The sequence below is a fragment of the Lepidochelys kempii genome, chromosome 2 (assembly GCF_965140285.1).
Source record: "Lepidochelys kempii isolate rLepKem1 chromosome 2, rLepKem1.hap1, whole genome shotgun sequence".
NCBI lineage: Eukaryota > Metazoa > Chordata > Testudines > Cheloniidae > Lepidochelys > Lepidochelys kempii.
Genome location: NC_136381.1, coordinates 10,243,745 through 10,260,209, shown reverse-complemented (window position 1 = coordinate 10,260,209; position 16,465 = coordinate 10,243,745). Strand labels below are relative to the sequence as shown.

The 16,465-nt window shown below is 40.7% G+C and overlaps 1 protein-coding gene across 3 annotated transcripts in view; it reads right to left on the bottom strand.

Annotated features, from left to right (window-relative positions):
* TRAPPC9 (trafficking protein particle complex subunit 9) overlaps positions 1-16,465 on the bottom strand; it is an 831,265-nt gene that overhangs the window by 770,286 nt on the left and 44,514 nt on the right. For all 3 annotated transcript variants that reach the window (XM_073330054.1, XM_073330052.1, XM_073330055.1), the window contains exons 6-9: positions 15,024-15,145; positions 13,045-13,170; positions 10,835-11,051; positions 3,207-3,350 (exon numbers count right to left, since the gene is read on the bottom strand). In XM_073330054.1, coding sequence (XP_073186155.1) covers positions 3,207-3,350; positions 10,835-11,051; positions 13,045-13,170; positions 15,024-15,145 — 609 coding nt within the window. The remainder of the gene's footprint in view (positions 1-3,206; positions 3,351-10,834; positions 11,052-13,044; positions 13,171-15,023; positions 15,146-16,465) is intronic.

Here is a 16,465-nt window from a genome sequence, read left to right as displayed (position 1 = left end):
GGGGAATTATATTTATACACCAGCCAACCAGGAGGAACCTTCTCATCAATCACTAATCAGCAAAGTGATTCCTGTAGAGGCAGGGTGGCTGGCTAGGCTCTCTTCCCACTGCAGAGCAAGAAGGTGTGATTGTGGGGCAATCCAGTGTGGCAGCTAGTATGAGTGCTTCCAGCAAGTAAGCAGGACCGGAGGGCTACCTACAATTTCTCCACTAGAGAGTTGCGAGTGTAGCCCTTAGTTAGATACAGGCAGGTATCTCTATTCACTATTAATAAACTGGTAGGATTGCAGAAATGGGCTAGGAGGACCAGGGCATCCAGGAAGATTACTTTTCATGAACTACAAAGCATGGACACCTTCAATTTCACACCCCAGGCAGTGGCCTTGGTATTTTACACTTGGCAGTCAGCTGCCTCCCTAATCAAAACCAGACCATATATACACTGATGGAAAATTAAGACATGAAGGTTTTTCATTGGGTTGGACAATTCCTTAGTCAGTGCAACAGTATTGTCTTGAAGGGGAACATGAGATACCAGAGTCCAGCTGAACATTGTTAAGGGGTGCTTACTGGATCAGGAAAGGGATGGAACATAAACCCTATGAGAGGTCTTTCCCATCCTAGTGGAAGTGACTACTTGCAAGAATTTAAGTCAGGCACGAGAGAGGCAATTCAGGCAGAGGTCCTTGTTGATAACAGCCACTTCAAGTCACTCAGAATATGGGATCGGCAGAATTTGAGAATTAGTGCCAGTGCAGTGGCCATTCAGGTGCTTCTAGATCTCTGGAAGGTTGGTTCTTAATTTACAATTCTGTCTTAATGCAAAGCAACTAGCACTTTGAACATTCTATATATTGGGGATGTGGAAGAATTTAGTTCTCTGTTAGGGCTAATAAGGGTTCAGCAAGAAAGGATTTAGATAGGGCTTTGGAATTCAGGGATCTGCAAGAGAGATCTAACTTATCTGACACGGACTCTCAGAGTCTCAAAAATCACCTAAGGGACATCAAGGTGAGTCATAACACTACAAAAGCATGGGGGAGGCTGGGATTTGCCCAGTCAAAGTATGACAGACTTGCTTAGTGTAGGTGCCACTTTCTTCACAGGGAAGGGAGTTACCTCATGAAAGGAAACTTCAGTTCATGGCAATGTCCAAGAGCATGTATTGTTTGGATTCCCCTGGTGATATGGCATCCCATTAATTCAAGATTGCATTAGTTACATCCACAGAACAGCTCAGAATAGCAGCCTGACAGTTATTCTGATCAGTGGTGGCATCCAATTACATAAAAGGAAGCCCCTGTTGGGAAGGATAGTTTAGGGCTGGGATGATTTAGTTGGGGATTGGTCCTGCTTTGAGCAGGGGATTGGACTAGATGACCTCCTGAGGTCTCTTCCAACCCTGATATTCTATGAGGGGTATGTGCTAAACTCTTCATGTTTATCCCTTCCTTCAGGATCATGTGAACAGGTCACAGGAGTTGGTGACTGGCCATGCCAGCAAAATATTGTGCATCTGGCCAACAGGTAGGGTGGCCAGTTCCCCTTGGAAGCTCATTGCTGGATATCAGCAATGAGGCATCCCTGAGTCACTTTGAACAGAGGGGTGCTCTACAGGGAGCAAGTTAACAGGTCACAGTTAAGGCTAAGATTTTGTCATGGGTATTTTTAGTAAAAGTCATGGACATGTCACAGGCAATAAACAAAAATTCACGGAAGCAGTGACTTGTCTGACTTTTGCTGCTGCAGCTTCATGGTTTCCCCCACCACCTTGGTAGCTGGAAGCACAGCAGGGCCCCCCTCCACCAACGGCAGCTGGGAACTGCAGGGTGACCATATTTCTCAAAGAGAAAATGGGACACCCCGAGCCACTCACCCGAGAGGTCCCCCTCCCCACGAGGCTGTCGCCCGTCACTGGAACCCTGAGGAGGGCCCCCTCAGGAGACTGTCACCCGTACCTGGAACACTGCCAGGGCCCCGCTGGCTGCCAGCTCCCGAGTCCCGCAGTCCCTGGAGCTGAAGCAGAGAATGTCACGGAGGTCTCTGAAAGTCACGGATTCCATGACTTCCATGACCTCCGTGACATAAATGTAGCCTTAGTCATAGTCAACGTTTGAGCCTACTGGCATTGAACCAAAACATCCAAGCAACCAGTTTCCCAGAGATTCACAGCTGGGTTTCAGGGACTAGGTGAATCTGAGTTGGCGTGGCAAAAGGTGCATGTTCTGGGACCAGCTAATGCCCTTTTTATACTCTAGCAGCCAGAAAAAAAGCCATGAGGAAGTATTATAGTACACCTGGGTAAAAACTATTTAGATTTTGTTATTGGGTTTATTAAATCATCAGGGCACAGAGAGATTTAAATGAGATCTAGGACCTTTTCCTGGGAGTGACTGAAATGCTGCAGTAGAGGGAATGCTGGGTTGATGCCAGGCCTCCATGGGTTGACAAGGCCAGAAGATGTGTGAAACATCTGAAATTCAGAGGATTGGTGAATTTGGTGGATTACACAGCAAAATAAAAATAAAAGAATAAAATAAAATAAAACCTGGTGCCAGAGTTATCCAGGGACAATGGGATACACCTCTTCAACCAGAGAGCAGATATTTTTAGCTGACATTAGGAAGGGAACTATTAACTATCCAGGAACTCAAATGGGGGTTGAGGGGATGAAGCAAAACTAATTGCTGATGCCTCTCTGTGTCCAGTACAGTAATTGTTAAAGAAGGGAGACAGTTCTCTGATTAACAGGAGTTGGAAATGGATTTAGCTGAAGGCATTCCATAAGGAAGCTGGGAAAAGGGGATTGAATCTCCTGTCACCAGGTATAATGTGGTGATCACACCCATTTTTTAGCCCATTCCTGAACCCTAATACAAGGAGAGGGGAGCAGGGTCTCTATAATGGACTGGGACCAGGGTGGGAAGGGCTCTCAGCAGCCCTCCCAAATAGGTGAAAACAATTCAGGAAGAAATGGTGACCTGTATTGTTCAATTTATTGCTGAGTATTCCCAGATATGTTAAGCATATAAAGTTACAGCCTAATTAACACATCCATTGCATCTCACCTTTCTTCTGTGCTCCTGGGACAAAGTTTTCACTCAATCCCCTCTAGAACTTGTTTAATACATTTCAAAGCATTAATATCACATCACATCTTCACTATCATACAGAAAAATGTAATTTACATTTTAAAAAATCCTACCTTGATCAGAGAGAAAATCCAGCATGGTTTGGAGAAGGAAGGACAAGTGTCGGACAGAAAGAGCAGGGTTTCCCATTCTTCTTGAAGCATACACTAACTCATGAAGCAAACGCATTTGCACTGCAGCCCATCCTTTATGAGTTCCTATAAAATAAACAGGAAATCACTTGTTACATTTTTAATAAAACCTAAAAGTAGCTTTAAAATATTATTAAATTTGGTTCTTCTACGGACCCTAAATAAGCAATTTATTGGTGTTTATATAAAAGCTGAAGATTAAAAAACACCCCAGATTTTAACTTTAAAAAAGTGCTAGGTATAATGGAGGAGTGTGGTTTTGTTTTTTTCTTTGTACCAGAACAAACTTACATGTCAAATATTTAAAAAATTAAAATTTCATTTCATACCCTCTTCCAAATTGCAAAGATAAATGTACTGTGTAGTGGAAGAGGAAGTTACTTGTCTTGTAATAACTGGACTTTCTTCAAGATGTGTAGTCCCTATCTGTATCGCACTGTTGGTGTGCACATCCGCTCATGTGACTAGAGTTGGAGAATTCTTGCAAGTAGTTTCCGTCAGTCTGCACACGTACCCTTGCCCTCCCTTGTGTTTCCAACTGAGGGCATAAAGGGCAGACTAAATGCCTCTCCAGTTCCTTCTCTGCCACAAATCTAATAAAGATTCAAAGCAGAGGGGAAGGAGAATGCATAGTGGAATACAGATAGTGACCACATATCTCAAAGACTCTCCAGCTACCACAACGTAAGTAACTTCCTCTTCTTCTGCAAGTGCTGGTCCCTATGTGTATTCCACTATGGGTGAATGATGAGCAGTACTCAAGTAGAAGGAAGGTGCAAGGATGCAGACAGCAGAGCCATTTGGAGGATCACTGTCCCAAAGGATGTGTCAGCGGAGGAGTTCTGCACTAGAGCATACCATCTCGCAAACACGTGGCTGGAACTTCAGGTACTTGCCCTGCAAATGTCAAGTAAAGGCACTTCCAGAAGTGACGCCACTGAAGTTTCTTGTGCTCTTGTAAAATGAGACCTCATCCAATGAAGGAGAGGAAGATTCAACAACTTGTAGTGGAGCAGGATACAACCTGAGGTCCATTTAGAGATCCTCTTGGAAGATATAGCTTGACCTCGCACTCATTCTGCCATAGCAAAAAAATTTACTGATTTTCTCCTTTGCAGGTTGAAGGTAGGAATGTGACAACATTGAGAGAATGAAGTCTCCCCTCCTCCTAGATGTATGCAGTTTTGGAAAAAAACCACAAGTGGATTGGTTGGTTTAATGAAACTCCAAAACTACTTTTGGGGTGAAGTTCAGATGTAGTCATAACATATGTCCCTATGGAATATAGAGTATTCCAGATCTGTCATCATGGGTACCAGCTCACCTACTCTCCTGGCTGAGGTGATGGCCCGCAAGAAATGCAACTTTAAGTGAAAAATGAGACATGGAACATATAGCTATGGTTCAAAGGGAGGCTTAATGAGTGACGAAAGTACAAGTTTTACGTCCCAATGAGGAGCAGGTTTCCTTACTAGTGGGAAGATTCTGATAAGGTCCTTCAAATATCCATTAGTCAATGCATGAGTGAAAATTGAATAACCATCTGATGGTGGATATCACATGATTGCTGCCAGGTAGACTTATATAGAACTGAGGGAAAGCCCAGAAATTCTGAGAGAAAGATGACTGTCCAAAATAAAGGGAATATCTGCTGACTCAGGAGATGTGCTGCTGCTGTGCACAAATAGAAAAATGCTTCCACTCGGCTGAATAGTATTATTTTTCTGCTATTAAAGATGGTTTATAAAGCTTCAGAGCAGGAATGTTCCAGTGTTGATACCCATCAAATACCAAAACATGAGATAAAGTGCTTCAGGGTTTGGATGGTTGATCCTGCCCTTCAAAAAATCAGGAAAGGACTGGATGCTTATTGGAGAACAAGCTGACATTTGTAAGAGATTCAGGAACCAAAACTGTCTGGGCCAACTGAGGGCAATAAGAATGACATGCCTTGTCCTAACAAATTTTCCAAAAGACCTGAAATAGAAGAAGGAAGGAAAGAAAGGCACAGCTCTGCTGCTCTCTCCAGGGGAGAAGGAGAATATCGCCCTGAGAGTATAGTCGTAGAGCTCTTGTGGAACAGTATATGTAGCATTTCTTGTTCATTTGGGAGGTAAATAGGCTCCAATTGGGGAATTCCCCATTGACCAAAGATGTTATTCATTACTGAATTGCACAATTTCCACTCATGATCAATGGTGAAATGCCTGCTGAGGGTGCTACCAACACTGCCTGAAAGTGACCTGCTGACCAGGTGGTTCGATTCTTGATGCACAAACTCCTAATGGCAATCGCTTCTACACACAGAGGATGGATCTCCGGCCTCCTTGTTTGATAGTTAATGTAAAAGAAGGCTGTCATATTGTTTGATATTACAAGGACATGGCTGGATTGAATAAATTGCAGAAAAACCAAGCAAGCTTCTGCCTGAAGTTCCAAAAAGTTTGTGAAACCTGGCCTCTAAGGGAGTCAAAGTGCCCTGAGCCACATGGCTGTCCATGTGTATTCCACAGCATAAAAGAGGAGTCTGTAATGATCATCTTGTCTGGCAAGGAGGGTGGGAAGGGGATACCCACGTATACCCGATGGGGATCTTTCCACCGCATTAGAGAAAACGTTACTCTGGAAGGTATTCATGCTGTGTTTGGTTGGTGAATACATTGGCATCATGCATAAAGGCAACGTAGGTGGAGTCTGGCACACAGGGTAACATAAGCACATGAAGCCATGTGCCTCAAGGAGGGAAAAAGACAAGTTCTGACTGGAGTTTGGGAGTTGTGCATAACCTGATCTATCAGGTAGCTCACAAATCAGAAGCCTGTTCCTTGGTAGGTAAGCTCTCTCTGTGACTGAATCTAGGGTGGTCATTAAGAAGTCTACAGTTTGCATCAGAGTGAGAATAAACTTTCCCAAGTTCCATATTGACATTTAGGGAAGAAAGTAGTTGAAGCATTATTCAGGTCATCTCATAGGCTTCTTGACACATCCTGGCAATGAGAAGCCAAATCATTGAGATGAGGAAGATGGTGAAACCATTGCATCTGCAATGAGCTGCTATTATCACAAAGACCCTGGTAAAGACCTTGGGGGCAGTGACAAAGCTGAATGGGAGAACCCTGTATTGGAAATGGTCAGGAAACACTATGAATCTGAGAAAATGTCTGTGGGCGTGGTGAATATCCAAGTGAAAGTAAGTGTCCTTCATATCAACAGCTGTAAACCAAATGTCTTTTTCCAGGGATGGGATTATTGATACTAGAGTGACCATGCGAAATTTCAGTCTGCGAATGAAGCAGTTGAGATTGCAGAGATTGAGGATAGGTTTCCACCCTCCCTTCTTCTGCAGGACTAGGAAGCACATAGAGTAACAGCCTTTTCCTTGGTGTTGAAGAAATACCCACAGCTCTACTACTCCTTGCTGGAGGATCCCCTCAAGAGAATGATCCTTGAAGAGGGACAGGAATGAGGGTTTTGGAGGAGGGAAACTCAATCACTTAGCTGGATTGGACCATATCTAATACCCACTTGCCCATTATGTCGGCACTCCAGTTGTGGAAATAGTGTACTAAATGACCCCCCAAAGGATACATGCAGATCAGGTAGTTGTTGTATCATTAAATAGTTGTAGCTCTCAAACGCCTGTCAAAAATATCTTCTTGATGTAGATGTGGGAGGTGCAGGGAAACGAGACTTCTGTACTCTTCTTATGAAGGCCACATACAGACCACTTTTAATAAACTGTTGAGTTCCCAGTCTATATTTGGAAGGCTGGCTGCAATACTTCCTTTTTGGGGAAGGAGCCAAGGTTGGCCCTGAAATCCTTCACAAATAAGTTAGGATTCATCTGTCTTTTTATGGACACAGTGGGCTTCATCAAAGGGCAAGCCCTCCAGGGTGTTCTGGACTTTCCTGGGTAATCCCAAAGCATGTGCTGTGAGTCATGGCTACATCACAATGGCCATTGACATCCACTTAGATGTGTCTATTGCTTCAATTGCCTGCTAAATGCCTGACATTTGTTCTACCTCTTTTCTTGTCCTCAGAGTAAATACAGAGCATATGAAGCACCTTGATGCTTTAAGGCAACTAACATCCTCATCAGAAACCAGTCAGACCTATACATCACTGAACAGAAGGATCTAGGCCCAAGGGATATGATAGAGGCCTAGAAAATCTTGATTGGTGTGGAGAAAGTGAATGAGGAAATGTTATTTACTCTTTCACATAACACAAGTACTAGGGGTCACCCAATGAAATTAATAGACAGCAGGTTTAAAAAAAAAAAAAAAGGAAGTGCTTCACCCAATGTACAGTCAATCTGTGGACCTCTTTGCCAGTGGCTGTTGTGAAGGCCAAAACTATAAACAACGTTCAAAAAAAGAACTTGATAAGTTAATGGAGAATAGGTCCATCAACAGCCATTGGCCAGGATGGGCAGGGATGCAACACCATGCTCTGAGCATTCCTAACCTCTGCTTGCCAGAAGCTGGCAGTGGACAGAGGATGGATCACTTGATGATTGCCTGTTCTGTTCATTTCTCTCTGAATCAACTGGCATTGGCCACTGTCGGAAGACAGGATGTTGTGCTAAATGGACGAGGCTAATGTAAAACTTACACCTGTAAGAATAATAAGGTGATAAGTAACAATCAGCATAGATTTATCAACAACAAATTGTGTCAAAACCAAACTGATAACTTTCTTTGACAGGGTAACAAGCCTTGTGGATTGGGGGGAAAGCAACAGATGTGCTATATCTTGACTTTAGTAAAGCTTTTGATATGTCTCGCATGACCTTCTCATAAACAAACTAGGGAACTGCAACCTAGAAGGAACTACTATAAGGTGGTTGCAAAACTGGTTGAAAAACCCTTCCCAGAGAGTAGTTATCAATGGTTCACGGACAAGCTGGAAGGGCATAATGAGTGGGGTCCCGCAGAGATCAGTTCTGGGTCTAGTTCTGTTCAATATCTTCATCAATGGTTTAGATAATGCATAGAGAGTACACTTATAAAGTTTGCAGATAATACCAAGCTGGAAGGGGTTGCAATTACTTTGGAGGACAGGATGAAAATTCAAAAATTATCTGAACAAACTGAAGAAATGGTCTGAAGTAAATAGGATGAAATTCAATAAGGACAAATGCAAAGTACTTCACTTAGGAAGGAACAATCAGTTGCACACATACAAAATGGGAAATGATTGCCCAGGAAGGAGTACTGAGGAAAGGAATCTGGGGGTCATAGTGGACCACAAGCTAAATATGAGTTGACAGTATAACGCTGTTGCAAAAAAAGCGCGAACATCCTTCTGGGACGTATTAGCAGGAGTGTTCTAAGCAAGACATGAGAAGTAATTCTTCTGCTCTATTCCGTGCTGATTAGGCCTCGACTAGAGTATTGTGTTCAGTTTTGGGGACGACATTTCAGGAATGATGTGGACAAATTGGAGAGAGTCCAGAGAAGAGTGACAAAAATGCTTAAAGAGTCTAGAAAACATGACCTATAAAGGAAAATTGAAAAAATTGGGTTTGTTTAGTCGGGAAAAGAGAAGACAGAGTGGACTAACAGTTATCAAGTTTGTAAGAGGTGGTTACAAGAAGGAGGAAGAAAAATTGTTTTTCTTAACTTCTGAGGCTAGGACAAGAAGCAATGGGCTTAAATTGCAGCAAGGGCGGTTTAGGTTGGACACTAGGAAAAAATTCTTAATAGTCAGGGTTGTTAAACACTAGAATAAATTGCTTAGGGAGGTTGTGGAATCTCCCTCATTGGAGATTTTTAAGAGCAGGTTAGACAAACACCTGTCAGGAATGGTCTAGATAATACTTAATCCTGCCACGAGTGCAGGTGACAGGACCAGATGACCTCTCGAGATCCCTTCCAGTTCTATGATTCTTTATTTAAATGAATCAACATCACATGAAATATTCACAATTGTTCATTTCCAGGATAGAAACAACCGTAATTAAAAGCACTCATAAAATAAGAAGTACGTCCCTCGCTTTTTGTGTTACTGATCTAAATGTAGATCATACATTCTTCAATGTATTTACTTTATTTTATTTCTGAAATGTCTAAAAAAACCATCTGAGATTTAATCTAAATCTGTTATGATGTAGTTTGAACGCATTGTCTCTTGTTCTGTCCTCTGTGGCAAGACAGAACAATTTTTCTCCATCTTTTTGATGGCAGCCTTTCAAGTATTTGAAGACTACTATCATGTCCCACTCAATCGCTTCTTTTCCAAACTAAACATACCCAGTTCTTCAGCCTTTGATCATCTTTGTCACTCTCCTCTGGAGCCTTTCTAGTTTCTCTACATCCTTTCTATATATCAGTGAACAAAATTAGACACAGGACCCTAGCTGAGGCCTAACCAGCACAGAATAGAGCAGTATTATCTTCTCCCATGTCTTGTGCGCTATGCCTCTGTTAATGCAACCCAAAACTGCATTTGCTTTTCTTGCAACAGTATCTCATTGTTGACTCATGTTGAGGCTGAGACCCACCACCGTTCACAGATCCTTCTCAGCAGTGCTATTTGCCAAACTAGTTTTCCCCAGTTCTGTACTTGTGCATTTTGTTTTTCTTCCCAAAGCGTAGCACCTGACATTTGTCTTTGTTGAATTTCATTTTCTTGTACGTAGCTAAGTGCTCTAATTTATCAAGATCACTTTGAATTTTAGCTTTATCCTACAGCGTTTGAAACCCTCCCTAGCTTTGTCTCATCTCCAAATTTGATCAGTATGCTCTCTATTTCTACATTCAGGTAATTAATAAAGGTGTTAAATAACAGAAACCAGAACAAACCCCTGTGGAACCCCACTGGAGACCTCCTTCCCATCTAATATCATTCCATTAATAGTTACTCTTTGTTTATGTATCCACTTATGGTAGTTCTACCGAGCCCACATTTCTCTAACTTACTTATGAGAATGTCATGTGGGACTGTCGAAAGTCTTGCTAAAATCCTGGTATATTATTATGTCCACTACATTCACCCATACACTAAACCAGTTACCTTGTTAAAGAAGGAAATCAAGCTGGTTTGGCATTTGTTCTCAGTAAATCCATGCTGATTGCTAGTGATCACTCCTTCATCCTCCAGGTATTTGCAAACTGAACATTTTATACATTGCTCTAGTAGCTTCCCAGGTATCAAAAACAGGCTGACTGGTCTATAGTTCCCTGGCTCCTCCTTTTTCCTCTTTTTAAAGATTACATTAGCCCTTCTCCAGTCTTCCAGGACCTCTCCCTGTCATCCATGAGTTTGCAAATAATATTGCAAGTGACTCCAAGATTTCTTCAGTTAATTCCTCATTTCTAATACATTTTATTTAAGAGATTTAAGAATAGTTTGACAGGCTACTGTCATTCCTAGATATGATCAGAATTTCATATTTATTGAACAAACAGCAGCAGTCTTAGCAAAGATAAAGATGTTTCTTTCTAGAATTTCTGGCATCAGACTGAAGTGGGTGCAGGAGTTGTTTTCAATGCAACTTAGTTACAGTAATGCAAAAAACAGCAGTCTGAGCCACAGAAACTTACCTTTGCTGAAGTCCTTTGGATCCAGAGACAGACTGTAACCAGGAAGTGTCTCCAAAAGCAGTTTGTAGCAGGCCCGCCAACCCGGCTCTGATATGCTAGGTGCCACACATTGCATTGCTGCTACACGCTTGAAGAACGCAGACTTTCGGTGAAATCCAATGCGTTCATACAATTCAGAGAGAATGCTGTAACGCTGGATTTTTTCTTCTTCAGAAAGCTGAAATGTAAAAAAGGAGAAAAAAGAGCAAAGAACTTTTTATGTTGCTAAAATGTTAAAAACGTAACACAAAAATACCTAGAAAATATATCAAAGACAATGAAGGAGCCAGCATTGTAGACCCCAACGATCGTGCATATTATAAGCAAACAAGCAAATAATCTCTGGTCTTGGCCCCGTTAGCAGGTTTCTACATCTGCTCTAATGCCTGTTTTCTGAATTTTGTACTGAGACTTCACAGACTTGCGTTTTCTAGTTTTTATATTAGCTGCACGTTATGTGACCTATAGTTTAGACCACTGGACTGGGACTCAGGAGACATGGGCTTTATTCCTGGCTCTGCAAGTCATTTGCCCCTCTATGCCTCAGTTTCCCCATCTGTAAAATGGAGATAATGATACTCATCTCCTTTGTAAAGCTTTGAGACCGATGGATGAAAATAATACCTAGCTCTGACATAGTACTTATATTAAAAGATGACATTTTAAGTTGCACTTCAGGAGTAATAGACTATAAGTGAAATTTTTATGTAGCGTTTTGTCATTTCAAAGGAACTCTAAGAAGTTAATGACAATGAAAAATACCCTGATCTGGTTGAAATAAAAGGGGAATTTTAGCTAGAGAGAATGTAGTTGCCCAAATTAGAATTTGGCTAGGAAGTCAAGATTGATGCTCCTAGCTTTGTGAAAAAATGCAAAAGATTTATATAACACAAAGCCAAAGAATTTCACCTAGTGATTTATGCCACAACTTCTCGTTGAACTAGAGCATATTTTTTAGTAAGACATCCATCTTTATCTAAAAAGACTTCAAGTGATGGAGATAGAACTTACCATGGCAAGTGGTGCAAACTTCTGTTTAAACCTCACTGTTTAAAAAAATTGCCTTATTTTAGTCTACGTTTCTAGTTTCAACTTTCAGTCACTGGATCTTTTTATGCCTTCCTTGCTAGATTAAAGAGCTCTGCACTAATAGAAACCTTTAGTCCAGCACATACTTTTAGTTCTTTGTTATACATTTTCTAAACACAGAGGAAGACAGTCCTTTGTCTTCAGGGCACACAATCTGGAAATCATTCTCCAGAAGAACTTTTTCTATTCAGCCACTTGTTTAGTAGTTGACAGGACTCAGAATGTGGAGCATTCTGACGACAAATTGGCCTCTGCCCACTTGACAAGCAAAAATGACTCCGTGCTTTGACCTCTGAACATACTCCCTCCACTAGTACAGTAATAGAGATTCACCTAGTCAGCTGTCCTGCAGGGAAGGACTCTGCATCCCTTCTGCAAGCGACAGTTGAATGAAGTGATCATTGCCATTGTACCAACCTGTTAAGGATGTGTTTTCTACACATAACTGCAGGCTGGAAGTGCCAAGCGTGAAATATTCCACAAGTTCCAGGATATATTCATAGAATAATTTCTCTTTCAAGGATCACATTGTCTGAGCGGACAATTTGTCCGATTGAGGATCACTGCAAGACCCTCACCATATGAAAGACTTATTCATGTAATGTGATATTTTCATGCTGGGCCTTACGTCTGGATTTCAGTGGTTTTATTTTTTTTTTTAAATAGTAAAATATACTGTATTGTACATATAATGTCCATACCTCATATAACAGACACAGCTGAGGAATAATAGGTATGATACAAATGATAATGTGGCCAATTTTCTCTAGCATAGCTTTCCAATAAGACCTTTGACACCTGGGCATTTCTAAGACACATTTATTCTTCACTTGAAGAGTATCACCAATAGTCTTCAATCTCATACACCAAGCATCCACATTTTAGATGGAGTTGTTAGTGTTTCTAACATGTTTTGAAATCATGGGATGTAAGCCACTAAAGAGGCGTAAAGCATTAGTTTTATGACAGAATAGCAAAACAAGGTTCCTAAATTCAAGGATTTTTCACCCCTTAATGATTTTTTCATTCTCAGTTTAATAAAATAAAAAAAACACACCACACACAACAGTTTATACACTCACCTGACGAAGGTTGATATAAACTGCATTCTGAAGAAACTCTGAAGCTTCCATGCTTCTTTTCTGTATTGCCAGGACTCTCACTGCCTTCACACAGGCTTCCAGCTCAATCACACCAGCATTTTTATACTTTAAAAGAGGAAACAAAAATAACTGAAGTGCAGAGGATATGCTCTGAGGACGCAGCCTAGACACAGAAATCTGGAAAGAGAGTCCAGTATGGCTGATGGATTTAAAATTTCCTTTTAGTCTCCATTTAATGATCAATCAAAAGAATATTTGCCTTTCCTATTTCTTCAGGTCTTCCCCGCCTCCTCCTTCACACGCTCCTGAGACTAATGTTCTAAATATTTGATTCCAGGAAAGGTACCATTACTTGCAACCCCTTCAATAAACTCAAGACACCTCTCAGAGATTGCACCAGTCAGCTTACACAGTAACATGTCTGTCATAAATATAAAAGGAAGGGTAAACACCTTTAAATCCCTCCTGGTCAGAGGAAAAACCCTTTCACCTGTAAAGGGTTAAGAAGCTAAGACAACCTCGCTGGCACCTGACCAAAATGACCAATGAGGAGACAAGATACTTTCAAAACGGGGGGGGGGGGGGGGGAAGAGGAGACAAAGGGTTCTCTCAGTGTCTGTGTTGTTTTTGCCGGGACCAGAGCAGGAATGTAGGTCAGAACTCCTGTAAAAAAAGTCAGTAAGCAATCTAGTTAGATATGCATTAGATTCTGTTTGGTTAAAAATGGCTGATAAAATAAGCTGTGCTGAATGGAATGTATATTCCTGTTTTTGTATCTTTTTGTAACTTAAGGTTTTGCCTAGAGGGATTCTCTGTGTTTTGAATCTGATTATCCTGTAAGGTATTTACCATCCTGATTTTACAGAGATAATTCTTTTACTTTTTCTTTAATTAAAATTCTTCTTCTAAGAACCTGATTGCTTTTTCATTGTTCTTAAGATCCAAAGATTTGGGTCTGTGTTCACCTATGCAAATTGGTGAGGATTTTTTAATCAAGCCTTCCCCAAGAAAGAGGGTGTAGGGCTTGGGGGGATTTTGGGAGGAAAGACATTTCCAAGTGGGCTCTTTCCCTGCTATATTTGTTAGACGCTTGGTGGTGGCAGCAATAAGGTCCAGGGACAAAAGGTAAAATAGTTTGTACCTTGGGGAAGTTTTAACCTAAGCTGGTAAAAATAAGCTTAGGGGGTTTTTCATGCAGATCCCCACATCTGTACCCTAGAGTTCAGAGTGGGGAAGGAACCTTGACAAGGTCAATGATAGAACTATATGCATGAATATTCAAAAGTGTAACTGTGCCCACCAATTAACAGAAAATTTCCCCAAAATAACTAGCATTAATAAAAGCACTTTAATTAGTATTTATTTTTAGAGGGGTGTATGAACGTAATCTACAGACCTTACAGTCTAAAGGCACAAGTGGTACAGTACATAGTACAACTCAACAGAACACCATAGGGCTTGTCTACACTTATATTTTATAGCGCTCTAACTTGCTGGCTCAGAGGTGTGAAAGATCACCCCTTTGAGCGCAGCAAGTCTGAGGCTCCCAGCGCTCTGAGCTAATCCCCTCGTGGAGGCAGATTACCAGCTCTCTCCCAGCATTCGCGCGTGATCACACTTGCATTTCAAAGCACTCCCGCAGCAGCGCTTTGAAGTTTCTAGTGTAGCCATGCCCATAGTTTGAGGTTGGTCCCTTATAGTGTGAAGGCTTAACCAGAATTCTGAAATGGCCAGATCCTCTATCAGAAAGCAGTCTCTGTATTCCATCTGTGTGCTGTACTGTTGTAAGTTACTCATGTTTCTTACAACATTATTGTACCCTTACACAAATGAAAAGAATGTGCCTACATTTATATGTACTTTAAGGCAGGTGATCTTTAACACCAACTAAAAATGCATTGACAGTATACTGGAATTGATGCATGTATGGTAATTTTTCATAATGCACATAAGATTACCTTGCTGTAGTAAGAAATGGCCTCTTTATATTTATCTATGATGTCTTCAGGGCCAAGACAGTTCTTGGCACGTCCTATTTCAGCACTGGTATCTGCATTTATACCATTGGAAGTGAGGGCACCTACAGTAGAACAGAGTAAGGAATGACCAGGAAGCTTCTAGTTAAAACTAAACATATCTAATATGCTAAAATACAAAATAGGTTTCAGTGAAGTGTACATAATGAATAAATAAAGAAGCCATATCCTGGCTGAGTGACAAATGACTGGAGAATATTATGCCTTACTAAAATGAACTAAAAAATTAATTCACTCATAAAAAATGCAAACAGGAGATATAGCTATCTGGTTATGAAAGAACATTCAATATATGAATTTATGGTCACCTATACCTATCTGGATGTTCAGACTTTGTTAAAAAAGGGGGGGGGGGGTTTACTTCAAGAATTAAATAACCATAGCCCATTCAAAATGATACAATTTAACTTTGAGAAGCTTTCCATTTGTATGGTTTATGTTTTATTTTAAATTTTATATTTTTAAAAGTTTAGTGCAAAACAATTTTACGTAACAAATTTCATAAAATCTACCAGATGGAATCACTATCAAAACACTTGGAAAGCCTTTAAAATGAACTTCTCTCTTTCATATACCCAACCTCAGAAAACCATAGGAAAACAAATAAGCCTTGCAGCACCTCCTAAAGGACATCAGATCTGAGCCTGTCAGACCAGGGATACAGGAAGCAAGCTCACATCCTGAGGGCTCCCTAACCAAGCACATATTGCAACCAGCCCCCTCCAACTCTCTGGCCTCCCTCCAAGCCTATTTAATCATTAACACCTGTTATTCCCCTTCGCTTCATCTCTTTCCCAAAAATTAAAATAAAGGGTTTGTGTCAAAGAAGGGGAAATTTAAGCAATGAGATATTGTGCCCATACCACCCTAATTACCCCCCTAATTCCTTTGCTTGTATGTTTATCCTTGTCCATTTGTGTTTTGTCTTTTTAAGCTGCAAGCTCTTCAAGGAAAGGGACCATATATCCCATGGGTTTAAGAGTCCAGCACAATAGGGCCCGAAACCTGACTGGGTTCTTTGGAGGCTCCCGCAATACAAATAATACTAACAAACAATAACCATTGCCCTTGCTAAGAATTCAAAGAAGCTCTTCCTATTTAGAGTAAACTATGGACCTTAATAATGAAACTATCATTATTATAACTGGAATATTGAGCAATTTTCAAAGTATGTATTTTAGAAGTTATATCTTTAAATACAACAGAATTTTACTGTACAAATCCATTTAGCACGTATTTACAACATTTTGTTTTTTTCATGCAACATGATACTAGTATATATGATACTATATGTATTTATTAAATAGGAACATATAGCTCTGGAGAGTTTTATAAATGTTTTACAGCTCCAAGTCAATTAGAAA